Source organism: Glandiceps talaboti, chromosome 8 (assembly GCF_964340395.1).
Source record: "Glandiceps talaboti chromosome 8, keGlaTala1.1, whole genome shotgun sequence".
Lineage (NCBI taxonomy): Eukaryota > Metazoa > Hemichordata > Enteropneusta > Spengelidae > Glandiceps > Glandiceps talaboti.
In genome coordinates this window covers 14785548-14800749 of record NC_135556.1, presented here as the reverse complement: position 1 = coordinate 14800749, position 15202 = coordinate 14785548, and the positions used below count along the sequence as shown (strand labels likewise).

The following is a 15202-nucleotide window of genomic DNA, read 5'->3' as shown; positions in this document are numbered from 1 at the left end:
TGCTAATATAAAGCTAGGCTATTGTTTAGAGAGATTAGCAACTCATAACTTTTAAGCTATTTTACCCTTGCAAATACAAAGTGAGGCTATTGTTTAGAGAGATTAGCAACTCATAACTTTTAAGCTATTTTACCCTTGCTAATACAAAGCTAGGCTATTGTTTAGAGAGATTAGCAACTCATAACTTTTAAGCTATTTAACCTTTGCTAATACAAAGCTAGGCTATTGTTTAGAGAGATTAGCAACTCATAACTTCTAAGCTATTTAACCTTTGCAAATACAAAGCTAGGCTATTGTTTAGAGAGATTAGCAACTCATAACTTTTAAGCTATTTAACCTTTGCTAATACAAAGCTAGGCTATTGTTTAGAGAGATTAGCAACTCATAACTTCTAAGCTATTTTACCCTTGCAAATACAAAGTGAGGCTATTGTTTAGAGAGATTAGCAACTCATAACTTTTAAGCTATTTAACCTTTGCAAATACAAAGCTAGGCTATTGTTTAGAGAGATTAGCAACTCATAACTTTTAAGCTATTTAACCCTTGCCAATACAAAGCTAGGCTATTGTTTAGAGAGATTAGCAACTCATAACTTCTAAGCTATTTAACCTTTGCTAATACAAAGCTAGGCTATTGTTTAGAGAGATTAGCAACTCATAACTTTTAAGCTATTTTACCCTTGCAAATACAAAGTGAGGCTATTGTTTAGAGAGATTAGCAACTCATAACTTCTAAGCTATTTAACCTTTGCAAATACAAAGCTAGGCTATTGTTTAGAGAGATTAGCAACTCCTAACTTTTAAACTTGGCTAATATTTCTAGATTCCCTAAAAATGCAGCTTACATAAAAATCAGCCTCACCATTGGTCCCCTTTCAGAGAGAAAGAATTTATATTTACATACTGTCTCAGTACACCTGGATGATATTTCATTGAAATCACCAATCATCTAATTCATTGAATTATTTCAGTTTAAGTACATCTATGCAGCATTATGTTTCGTTAGAGACAATTTTAATCAATCAATCAGTCAAGCAAAAGAATTTCTACAGTAATAGACTCCAAAAAACATTGTTATATTCGATGTAACTGAACTTGAAGGGTCAATCCACCATGACTGATTGCTTGACTAGATGTGTTTTCATGTTACACTACAAACTATCCAGATTTATAGCTAGTAACTTAATAATACAAGTCATTCAAATCTGATGTAGTGAATACTGTTCGACTTCTATTTCCATCTTTTATTTTTGTTTGTTTTCAATTTTGTCATTCCGAGAGTGAGTGTTTCCTTCTTACATCTGACCAATTACTATAGTTCATGTTCAAATTTCACATGTATGTACAGAAAATCAAAATCTGCCTTACAAGTTACAGTTAATATTCCAAGATTGAAGTTGAAAACAAACAGATGCACCAAAACAATAAAGATAACATCATCGTCTGCACTCTATGCTTTTCACATAGAGTATCCTGAGGTACTGTACCATTAAGTTTTCGCGATGTACTGGCTCCTTGTCACGTAGTGGTTATATCGGTAGCTATGGATTTGTCATTGGTAGGTTATGGGTTGGAATCGAATGGAGACGGGGGGATTTTACTGTGACCAACCCAAACCCAGGGTGAGTGTTCTACAGACTCATTGGGTAAGCTGTATGACCCAGCCATGTATCACTTGAACTCACATAAATGTTTCTGTATGTCCTTGTACAGTGTATGTCTTTTAAAGTCCAATGTGTGTTTAGCAGTGATTTCAGTGGTCATGGACTGTCATTCTTTAATGTGATTAGACCTAGTGACAATGGACAGTTTGACAACTTCCCAAACTCTACATCAGCCACTAGGTCTGCACATAAGGAACATGCTGTGTTTTCTGTGGTCTTCTAGCCCTTCTATCCTTCTCAAAAGGAAATTGTAGAATATCCTTCTGGATGCATGATTTCAAGTGGTTTCTCATCTCAGATTGGTTCCACTTACAAGTTGTAGGGTCAACTCCATGGCAGAGGGCTGTTGCGTTGGCTATGGCATGTAAACCACAATCATATCCATTGCTTTGCTTGTCTGCATTCATCCACTGAATGGTGTAATCTCTTCCATGTGTCGACATTAATCGATCAATTGCTCGTAACACATTTGGATCTTCTTCTTCTTCTCTTCCACCAATGGAGTCGTACACTTGAACAGTGCCTTCACTACCTTTAATGTTGGACACTGTTATCCAATGGTTGCCATTCATGTTCACTATCTGTACAAATTTTGGTTCATCTACTGGTCTTATTTGGTGTGGAACCTTCATGACAGATGCATTGTACAAACCACCTATGTGTGGAAACTTCTTGCGCAGTAGGGCTTGAGCTTCATCAATAGTTACATCACTAATCCATTCCGTACGAGATTTGAGTTGTTTCATAATTAAGTTTTCTTGTTCTGATGTTATATTGGAACTATAAAAATAACAAAAGAATATTAATTTAGTAACTATAATTCATATAATTATATGATGTTTGATTAATCATATCTTGGAAAAAAACTATATCCTCCTGAAAATAAACTAAAACACAACCACAATTTACCTTGATTCACTGCAATTTGTACTTCCTACTTCTCCCGAGTGCAGCTGATCCTTGAATTTACTCTCATTTTCAACAGCCTGTTCATCCCCTTCTCTTTTAAATTTCTTTACATTCTCCAACATCTAAGGATGACACAGGTTATAAAAGTTAGTAAAATTCACATAATGGTAACCACATGAATTTAAATCATCCATCCCTGGACATACACTTCCTAACCACATAAATTCAAATTGCAATTTGCAAATAACAACGAAGGTGGATTGGATGTCCAAGGACATCACAACTTTATATGTTGTAATCTAATCTTAGGTCTTACTATAGCAGGTGAACTGGTTGTTAACAGTTTTACAAATGTGTTTCTACCAACCCATTCAAAATGTTAAACCAGACTAGGCATATACATACTGGTATGTACATGTACATCTCATGAACTGATCTTTCAAAGGAACTCACCTTTAACTGAATGGTTAAACCATGGGCAGGACCTTGAGTATTTGATAAGAAAAAAATATGAATTTAGTTCAAACATGTAATTGCATGGTTTATATTCTGATAGGTAAACTGAGATAACATAATGTTATTGCATTGCAAGGCTGAATAACATAGGGCCTCAAGTCCTAGTTTGTTTACCATAGTTTGTGTTATAATTTTGATAAAATGAAGGAGACTGTAACATTAGGGTTAGGGATGTTACAATACATATGATTATCTATTGCTTTGTCAACTAACTACCTTTATAGAAACACAACTTCATCTTTGGTTTTGAAGGAGATTGCATTCTTCTTTCATTTCCAGTTAGCTTGGGTTTGTTTCCATAAAAGTATCACTTTGATACAAAACTACATACAAGCTGAATGCCTGTCATAAAGTTTTGGATATGAAAGAAGAAAATATATGTACATTGTATTCTTACTGCTCATCTTTATGTAAACACATGTCCCATGATGATGAGTGAAACACCAAGGGTATCTCCTAGTTTGCCATGTAAGTGGACTATGGACCAAACTATCTAGTATTATGACTTACTTCTTTCATTTACTGATGATGAAGTGTAAGTACCTTCTTGATCACCAATATTGGAATATGGCCGCTGTGAAATCAATCATAAATGCAAAATAATTTTTAAAAACATATAATTGTATTTTACTGTAAATACATGTGACATAAAATGTACCCAAATATGATATGCAATGTATCCATATCACTATAATACATGTAAATTCATAGCAAGTGCCATGGACTACTATAACTACCAGTATTCTTGGTAAGTGAAGTGGTGTTACATTTTAAAACCATTACAAAATATACATTTGTATAAAAATCATAAGTGCAGACATCACTAGAAACAACCTGTGTTTTCAGCAACATGCTTGGGTAAATTGAAAAATGAACATGTTGAAATATTGCCTAGATATTGGGGGCCAGATCAAGTTACCAAGGAAGTCACAAAAAGAGGATGAAGTTCAAAATACTGTTCGGCACATCCTGAATAAACGTGGGGTAAAAATAAATAAACGAATAAATTAATATTAAGAATAACTTACCTTTTTGTCACTGAAAGACTCAGCTGCTGGGTGACTATTCAAATGCTTCAAATCTTAAATAAAAAAATACATGTATTATATTAAATTTCACAAAATGTACAGTAGCTGTGCCTTCCAGAAACATTAACCTAATTCTGATATATCTTTGAATATGATAAAACCATGCAATAAAGTTTGGATTTGACTCCTACTCACAGAATATCAACCTGTCACTAATGCATGCCAAGTTGTATGAAAACATTCCATGAAAACTAATTTAAAGATTTTGCATGATAAATTCTTGAAAATGTAATGAAGCTATACCTCCTCCCCCCATTATCTCAACCTGTATGTTTTATCCACTGACAGAAATACCCCATCTCACCCTATAATAACATGTTTTATCTTTATCGACAGGACCCCCTCCCCCATCTCAACCTGTATGTTTTATCAACTGACTGAAATACCCCATTTCAACCTACAATAACATGTTTTATCGACAGAAACCCCCTTCCCCATCTCAACCTGTATGTTTTATCAACTGACAGAAATCCCCCCCCCCCTCCCCCTATTATCTCAACCTATGATAACATTTTATCAACAGACAGAAACCCCCCTCCCCATCTCAACCTGTATGTTTTATCAACTGACAGAAATTAAGTTTAACAGATGTATGAATAGACTGGCACCAGCTCCTTGGCATTAAATCTCATAATCTTCAAATGTTTTAAGTTTGTTATTCATTTTTAGTATTGTAAAGGATATTGTTGTCCTCAAGTTTTTACATTTTTCCAAGTTACTACTACTAGTAATCTCTCGGAGCATAGGTGTTCACTTGGCTGTTTTGCAATCACTCACAAACACACAAAAAACCTGTGTTTTAAAAAGATTTGGTCAAAAAAAGAATGAAAAGTTCTTGAAAATTTGAGCAAGTCTAATGTATGCATAAAGCATTTTTATTTCAACATTTTAATAAAATTAGCAAGAAATTATTAGACTGTGCATCACATTTACAAAACTTAACGTGATCTTTACTATTTGCATGAGACTCTGCTTTGGCTAAACTTATTATCTTTATTGGATGACCGTGACTAATCCTGTCACCTCCTTCATAATGACCCTTCTGAAATGAACCAAATTTGTTCAGAGAAGTTTCACATACAATACACAAGTTCATTTCCATACACTTACCAGCTGCATCTGATGGTGTCTTGTCTATCTCCATACTTGCATCTGATGGTCTCTTGTCTATCTCTATACTTGCATCTGATGGTGTCTTGTCCATCTCCATACCCTTACCAGCTGCAGCAACTCTGTCTGATATATTCTCAGATCCATTCTAATAATTAACAGATGCATAACTTTCAGATACAAACATGGTATAGCCAACCAAGGTGAACATTCACTTTTGACATAAACATCTATTGTTTCTAGGTTTGGCATTGGTTGCAAATTTTTTTTGTGCCAATTTCTAAATGTTGGCCAACCTTATATCATACTTTGGTATTAGCAAATGTTTACAGCCTGTACCATGATTAATGCTTGCTGGGAAATTTTGAAAAGATGTTGGATTTTTTATTTCCTGGCCTACTTGCTTGATTTGTTTGATAGTAGCAGTTACCGGAACCAAAAAAAATTATTTTTTGGCCTTAGTACTTTGTGTCACTCAGTCATAAATATCCATACAAGCACTATCATAAATACTACAGGATATCCATGATATGGAAAAAAATGTGTAGATTTTGATGTTTGACACTGAAGTTACGGTAAGTTTAATTCAATGATAATAAAGAGAACTCATATCTGATAATATGAGTGACAAGCAACGTTTTGTAATTCCTGAGCTATTCCATGGATTTAGATTTTTTTAGTATAGCCATCATCATATTTAATACAATTGCATACACAAAATGACAGGCATATTCTCAATATACTAATTGATTTAATAATTAATATAATAATAATAATAATAATAATAATAATAATGTTAGTTTTTCTATAGTTTTTCTATAGTTCCCATACTGTGCATCAAGAGCTTACAATTATTACCCAAGGTTCAGCTGGGTTGACTGAGGCCCAGTCGTGGTTGAAATCTGGACGTTAGCCACTCAGAAACAAATGGCAGAGGTGGGGTTCAAACCTGCAACCTGCAGATTTGAAGCTGGCCACTCTAAAAATTGACCATCTTGACAAGCTTCATCATTTGCAGGAATCATCCTATACATGAATATGTAACATGTGGCAAAATGGTTGAACAATAAAAACACTGTCAAGTCCTAAACTGTGCTTGTTCAACAGTAACAGGATTTCAGTATTTAATAATGCCTAAAGAAAATAGTGTGGTTACAATTACGCTTAATTTTAGAATAGGTGGGGTAGGTAGGGTTTTTTTTTCATGTGTGAGTGTCCAGTTCAGGTAATGTTTTCCGTTGTTTTCCAAATGGTCTCTGTATTATTGGTTTCTTCCCATTAGGTGTACAGCCATTACAGATTGTAGGAATAGTTTTATATTGTCTTTTTAAGTTGATGTCAGTTTCCACATACACTATTTCTCACGAGACTTCACAATTTTCGCGATTTTATTATTTTTTTCTAAAATATGTAAAAAAAAGTTTAGTGTCTGCAGTGAAAAACTAGGTAGGGGCGGGTAACCAGAACCAAACAATTTTTTTTAGGCCTAACTAGGATATACACTGTACTTACATTTCCAACTATGTCCGGAGCATACTCTTCTTTCTCATCTTTTGAGTAAAAAAAATTAATATTATTAGCATATCAACATGTCATGAATAAATCTTCCTCTAAACAATCCACGAAATATCTTTGACAAGTTTCAGACGTATCTATCTAGTTTCCAAGTGCAAGATTTTCTTTACTAAAATTCATATTTTTAGACCTTGAAAACATCCCTAGAAACACCCCATAAATCATCAGGACAATGTGCCTAATAGTTTTGAAGTTACACAATTTTGAATGAATTTCATTTTTCAACTACTGGGATCATTATATTACGAAAAACTCTTCATCTACTCATTTGCAGAAACATCCCATCAAAATTTCCATCAAAATTTCAGATGAATCTGTATATTAGTTTTGGATTTAAAGATTTTTTCCAAAAAGTCACATTGGCAGATCTAACTAGTCACATAACAACATTGTTTTCAGCCTTTAAAAATATCATTTATACTTTGATTACATCTAATGACTTGTGTCAAATTCCTGGTGACCAAAATGATTTATCATGAATATGATTACACAAATACTACAAGTTAATGATTTCAAATGGATGCAAACTAAAAAGTTGATAGCATAACAGTTACTATAGCTACAAAGATTAAAATATGACACATTTTCTTTTCTTGAAAATGCTAAAAGACGCTTCTGATGTCTAATTATCTCTTGTATTGCAAAGAGAATATAGTAAATTTGAGGGACACTATCAAACGTTTACTTTATCATAATTATATATATATAGCAGTGATGATTTGCACAAGTACACAATCACATACTATAAGTACTTACACTAAAGTGTAATATTGAAAACATTACTGCATACCTACATGCAAATAATTGTACACTCATATCTATCTATGAAAGTGCACGATTGTACTGTTTTCTGTTGCACTTTCACGCATTACGCTCATGAAAGTTTGGCTGTAAGTACTTGTGTAAATACTGTAAGTATGTTGAATTTGCACTCATGCATCATGGGAATCTATCATACTAGTACATTGTATTTTAGGTAAATTGTATTTAGGCATATTATCATGTCATCTACATACCTTCTTCAATATACCCCATAAAGTCCTCAAATTTGATACCATGCTCAAGTTTCTGATAATCTTCATGATAATGTTGTTCACTCAGCTTCACCTAAATAATAGTACATTACATACACATGCATTAATAGGGAACTTGCAATCCAGACTGAGCATGCTCAGATGCAAAGGACTATGGGATTATCTGTGGTTATCGCAATACCTAATCTGGAGCTACTGATAAAATAAACCTCCTACAATGGTCAGGGTGACTATGAATTGATTATTTGTGGTTACAAAAAATGTAACATTATTGTTTACAATGCTAATTGAATTAGTATTTATTATCACATTTGGCAGGTTTGCAAGTTCCCTATTGCCAGAAATACTCTAGCCCTGAAGGTGTTACTAAAATCCATGCCATAACTGAATGAGACAAGTTGAATTTGGGCCAAAATGACCAAACTCTGGATGAGTGTCACTAAGTGTATGTGTTTATTTCATAAATCAACTACAGGTAGTATGAATATGCTAAGAAAATACACAATCATACCATATGCTTTCACTTTAGAATTCAGTGATGCAAATATTGATGTGTGCTGGATCAACAGCCAATGTTAATTGGCTCCTCATTTTATCATCTAGCTGCTATCAGTCTCCATGTCTAAAATTTAGTGGTTTATACCTCGGGTCTGACATCATTGAGTGCCCATTACCTTACAATGGGAATCATGTTATGTTGAATATCAAGTATTGAAGGGAGAGATGAACAATTCAACTTACATTTTCAGATATTTTTACATCTGCTTGAGGACATTCCTCTTCGGGTGTTGTACATGGCACTGCAATGATATAACATGATTAATTATATCCCACATTGTAACACACCTACTACATTTTCTGGGTTGTGATTTGTTAATACATGGTCACATGGTATGTAAAACTTTTGCACTGTTGACTGCAAATGACATTTACTGGTCAACAATTCTAGCAACTGTTGACTGATGATGTCATACGTACATGTGTACATGTTTTCAAAACAAATGAACATGGCATCTTCTGTTGGCTCTAAGAGTCACACGGGCATAGAAACTTCATGTTTTTTTTACAAATTTACAAAACAGATTTGGAATGAACACATTTGGTAATTATTAAAGAAGTTCAGTGTTCCAAGTTCCTGTGTTGTTTTCTGAACTATTGTCACTGCCACCATGTGTTAACTATATGTATGGAACAGTGTGCTGAGAGAGTGAGAATGAAGTAGGTGTGTTACAAAACACATGTTGACTGATTGTGCTCGTGCAACATACATCAGTTTCCCTCATGCCTGTGGATCACCCCAACACAGACTGTTTCCCTTGGGGCTTTACCCTCAGGAAACAGTCTGTGTTGGGGTGACCCATAGTCCCTAAAGGAAACAGATGTATGCTGTTACCCTGGTGATCTGTCAACATGTATATAATGTTCAACATAATGATTAATCTATGATGTGTTCCTCTACTGTACATCACTATATCATATAACAGAATATATCCATAAAGTGGCACAAGCTGAGTTTACACATTTGTAAGCATAGTTTATGCTGCATATTTATAAGTAGTCTATCTGCTAGACCTCGGATGTTCTTCCGATAGAATATGACACACGACCGAACATCGCTATCGAGGATGGAACATCCAAGGTCTAGCAAATGTCATCAGGATATAAATAACTGCCAATCAGAGAACCGTATTAGCGACAAGCACAAACTGAGGACAATAGCTAATTTTTCATGCATATTCATCTTAAGGAGGGGCTTGTAAAAATAACCACCAATGCGTTAACTAAAATGTGTGAATGACAACGTCTACACACTCATCAAACACAATTACCATAAACCGATAAGACATAGTAATGACGTAAATGTGTTTGTCAACACCTGCATGCAGAGATTGAATATATTAAAGTATATATATGCATAGATGGCCCAACCCACCGCTCAATGTAATCTCAGTGGAATGTCCGGTCTGAAAATGACATTTGCTAGACTGTTTGGGCAAGCCCTCACTGCGAACTTCATTCGCTTATAGTATCGCAAGAAAGCTTGAACGTCTAGCAGCAAGACTAATTTATGAGTTACTTGAAGTATTGTTCTTACTGAACCAAACTTAGCCACCACTTTCAATTAACTGAACTCAAACCTAGTATCAAGATATAATTTATGATCTGATGACATAATTTATCATATGTATCAAAAATGTTCAAGAACTCCCTACTATACCAGGAACTGCTTTAACAATGTTAGAAGACAATTGTAATGTTATAGAAGGCATGCATTGATATTAAAAGTATTTTAAAATAGTTTAATGTAAGGTCTTATGTAAGTATTTTAACTTGAGTAAAATGCTTATAAACTCAGCATGTGCCGCTTTAAGTACATTTTGTGTAAAATAAAAAGATTGAAGTTTTACCTCCAGTGTAATCCTGCTTTGACAAGATTTTCTTCTTATGAATCTTTTCAATATGTTTCTTGAAGTCCCTTGTCCTGCATATTGTTGTATCACAGTAGGGACAATGCCAGTGACATCTGTCTTGTGAACTGATACATGCCAGACGACATGGAAGTACTGAATATTCAAACCCTATCGAAAAAGAAAATTAAGTTTTCAGTGTGTCATATACAAGAATCAAAGTGTGTGTGTGTGTGGGGGGGGGGGAGAGAAGGTGTTAGATTAATTTTGGTATTGGTAATAACTTTAAAATCCCATGATGAAATACTTATACCATGATATAAGTATCATGCATACTTCACAGTACATATTTGACAATAATTGTAAAATGTCCTCATCAAAAACAATTGCAAATGTCTGAAGTTTTTACATTACATTACATCACACACACACACACACACACACACACACACACACACACACACACACACACACACACACACACACCCTCCTGATTGACAGACCCACACTTTTAATATGACTATAGCAATGTGATTACTGGGGTATTTGCTGTTATTGCATTGAGAGAATTATAAGAAAACCTTTTCTTGTGGTAATGAATGTTAACATTTTCATTTATGCCCTGTCTTATTAACCCCCCCCCCCCCCCGCCATGTAATAAACATGCAAAAAGGTTCATTGGAACCATAATAGTATAGAATGTTGTTGATGTCTAAATATAATTTATTCATAGACAACTAATAAGTGACATCATGGACTTACATGGATATATATACCCATAGACCCTAATCGTGTAAGGTCTATGATATACGATAAGTGGGTATACTGTACACACCTAGCAAGGCTACTTCTCCTACTGCTGGGTACTGTGGAAAACGTCTTGCAGTTATCACACACATAGGTCAGTGTGGTACTGGAGTAATATGGTGAATTTAAAAAAACAATTGGGCTCTGGTTTGAAATTTTACCAAGTTTACTTGTTGGAGTTGTGCTTTGAAAAATATATGCACACAGAGACAAAGACAATATACATTTAGGTACTTACTAAAGCCATCTGGTGTAGGTCCTGCTATTTTAATGCCATTGCGTATATGGTATTTTTGAAGATGTCCTTTTATTTTACATCTGTAGGCTGGTTTATAAAATTTTGGAAGACACAGCTCACAATGGGATTTACCATCTTCAGGTATCCTAGACAGAATAGACTCTACATCGTCTCCTTGGAGGATTGACGAGTGCTTTAAAGATGAAAATAAAACAACATACTTTTAAGACTCATTTTGCATGCAAACATTATTGACAAAAATAGTGCATACAAGTGTGCAGTAGGACAACCAATATGTAAATGATGTACCATTTTTACCTTCGATAAGGAAGGTTATTTCATAGTGATGAAAAGTAGCTGTGTCTGTATCATCATTTTCTCAAAAATGACTGGCTCAATTCAAATGAACTTGGGTGCAGATAGTCTTTTGGGTAATGGCTAGAACTGATTAGGTTTTGGTAAACATAACATGAATATTAATGAGCTATTTATGCAATTAATGGTTCAAAATTCAATATAATTTGGTACATAAATTTGTGATAATTAATAAGAATTCATTTGAGAAAAATAAAAATAAAGTGAGAATAGAAACAATAGACAAATCAATTTGAAAAAAAAAAATGTCAGTTCAAATGCAGTTTAAAGTCGGCTCTATTACTAGTTTTTTTCAAAGAGTCAGGCACAGAGTTCCAATGATTCATTGTGGCGTATTATAGAGAGGTTTACTTTTGGAATATAGAAACTGTCGATCATGGCAGGCTGCGTTGGGTAGTTGTGGGGCAATTCATCAAGGTAGTGATTAATTATCATGTACAAAGTCATTATTCTTTAAGTCAAAAATAAGTAAATATGTGTTTAATTTACATTGCTTGTAGATGTCTAAAATGTGAAAGGGGAGTGGTGATGCAATGGAGACCCAAAAACATGATCAGGTGCACTATCTTTTTTTGTATTTTGAATATGGGTAGTAGAAAAGATAAATATGTATTCCCCAAATCTCAAAGCAGTAGCAAATATGTGGTAGTATCATAGAATTGAAATGGAGGACGAGAATTGATCTTGGAACAAAATGGCAAATTTGGAAATAATGCCTACTAATGGAGCGATTGATTTGTTTAAATTTTCAATATGAGTTTTCCAATTCATGTGTTGGTCTATGGAGACTCCTAAATAGTAGTCTATAGTTGATAGAACGCCTTCTACCGGAGATCCCTCTACACTCAGCTTACCCATAATATGCACAACTTTCCTGGATGACTTAATTAGCATGTACAATGTAATTTGTCTTATTGGAGTGTATAGTTAACTTATTTGCATTGCACCATTTACACACCCTCTGGAAGTCAATATCAATAGAATCAAGTTTAACTGTATAGTCAAGAAATTTAAACAAGTTTGTGTCATCAGCAAAAAGTCTACAAATCAAGACAGTTTGTTGAGTGTACAATATCATTTATATACAATGAACAGAAATAGAATGGGCCCTAAAATTTGTGGACTCCATATGATTAGCAAGTAAGTTGGTCGTGTACTGGTAAATTAATGGTTGTACATGTAAATTGTGTAGTACTTGTGAATGTTGGTATGTGGACATTGTGAATTTGTGACATTGGCTTTGACTTTAGCTACAGTAACTTACCTGATTAGGCTGCTGCCGTTGTTCTACCTTCATCACAATAGTCTCTTTAAATACGACACTGCTACTGTACAACACACTGACACATTTCTGTGGAATACATGTTTATAACATCTTACGCGTCCGTTTGTATTGTATATATCTCCTTGGAACAACTGTATAAGAACACAGTCACTTCACCTTACCAATACCACAGCACAGACGCTCGTGAAGTTCCTATGATCATGTTAGTCCTGCTTACATGACGGTACACGAGTCTGTATTACTGACTTGACTCTAAGGAGGGGAGGGACAATTGTCAGAATCGAGTCCCGAATTCCTCCGTATGCAAGCAGGACTATGATCATGTATGATCCTCCCAATGTTATCAAAACCTGCGCTACGACTAACGAGGACTCCGACACGTCTTCGCTATGTTTACTTCTTCGTCCTGACGAATTGTATGGAAATAACGTAGGAGTATACGATCCGTCAGGAACTAAAGTATGTCCTGACCGGTTCGCGGCTTGTCCTGATTCGTCAAACAAAGTTTTACTCAGCCATCTTCGGTCAACACCGCGCCGGAGCACTCGCCATACTTTCCTTCATATGATGCGCATGCTCATTGTTGCGCACACGGCTTTCATGGATGACTCATGTGACTACTCGACTCCGACACTTCCGGTTTGTAAGAAGTTTATATAGCATTAGCCATTACATGGTTATGACAATTACTAAAATAACGAAATATATATCGGATTATAATATGCCTATATCAACGCTTGCCTTAAGAAAAAAAATGTCTTTCCTCCCTTGTATTATGCTAAACACAGGCTTTATCGCAAATTAGTGACCAAAAATTTTGACATACAGAATCATTCTGACAAGATTGCTCAGAGAGTCAAAAAAAATTATATTATCGTTAGAAAATTAGAGATTGTCATAACGATACTACCAAATCCTGGAAAGTTATCAATGAGCTCTTGAACCAGAGCAATGCTATGCAGTTTCAAGAAGGTATTTTTCCAGACCCATTCACTATAGCTAGAGTAATTCCCGGGGTTTTTTTTGTTGTTGTTTTTTTAAATGGTTCTCCTTATGATGCAGGTAATTATCGGCCTATTTTCATACTTAATAAGATTTTCGAAAAAGTGGTTTACAGACAGCTTATTTCTTTTTTAGACAAAATTCACTGATTTATTCTCACCGATATGGTTTCAGGGAAAAATTATAGCACAAAACTAGAAATATTACAAAGAGTTGATGAAGGTAATGTGGTGTTAGGCATTTATCTTGACATCTAAGGCTTTTGATAAAATCGATCACACCATCCTTTTAGAAAATCTTAGTCAATATGGCCTTAGGGGTACCCCTCTCAAACGGTTCAAAAGTTATTTAACCAAGGCTGCTTTCACAAAAACTTGTTGGGGGAGGGGAGATTTTTTGTAAAACCCTAATTTATTTTCAAGTACCGTACCCCCTGCCATATTCCAAAATTTTTCAAGTACCCCCTGCCAAAGGCCCAAATATTTCAAGTACCCCCCCCCCCACCCGAATAAATTTTCAAGTACCCCCCACCCGATTAAATTTTTTTTGGAATACTCTTCCTGTGCGTTAACATTCCATACTAAGTACAAAACTGTACATAATACACTTAATACCAACTTTGTCCATTATATATATAATCAATTAGTATATTGTGTGTGTATATATATATATCATATACACAAACACCAGTTAAAACAAAATATTATGTTAACCAGTGCATTGCCTTTCCAAAAAACAACATATACTTGTAAATGAATTACACTTTGAATAACTCTTGTAAAAATGATAAGCAGACCAACTGGGTCTTTGTGTTCTGTTCAATATTGTATTAGTACATTATACTAGTAGTGTTACAGTTGAATGTCATTTTAGTGGTATTTGCAAATATTGTGATGTACATGTTATCTAAAGAGAGTTTTATACTGTATTGTTCCAGTTCAGTTTCCTAAATGTGTGCTAAAAGAAATCAAATTGGTCTAAATAACACTGAAAAAACTCTTAATAAAATGCATTGCCATGTATCCCGTTCTTGTTTGATGTAAATCAGTTCAATATAATGTCAAAAGAAAATAAATGTATGATTCAAAAATGCCAGCCACATTTCATCTAACAGAATAGGAATCAAGTGATATATATTAGTGGTAATGATAATTAAGATGGCCCTATTATCATAGTAATTGTATATCTTAAT

At 34.5% G+C, this 15202-nt stretch overlaps 1 protein-coding gene across 1 annotated transcript; it reads right to left on the bottom strand.

Annotated features, from left to right (window-relative positions):
• Positions 1-403: 403 nt before the first annotated feature.
• Positions 404-13535, bottom strand: LOC144438855 (uncharacterized). The gene is made up of 12 exons (XM_078128053.1): positions 12988-13535; positions 11349-11541; positions 10304-10474; positions 8637-8695; positions 7878-7968; positions 6799-6836; positions 5287-5434; positions 4117-4169; positions 3599-3662; positions 3026-3057; positions 2573-2694; positions 404-2443 (listed from the first exon to the last, which is right to left on the bottom strand). The coding sequence occupies exons 1-12, from the start codon at positions 13018-13020 to the stop codon at positions 1840-1842; spliced, it is 1608 nt and encodes a 535-aa protein (XP_077984179.1). The 5' UTR covers positions 13021-13535; the 3' UTR covers positions 404-1839.
• Between the last annotated feature and the right edge of the window lie 1667 nt (positions 13536-15202).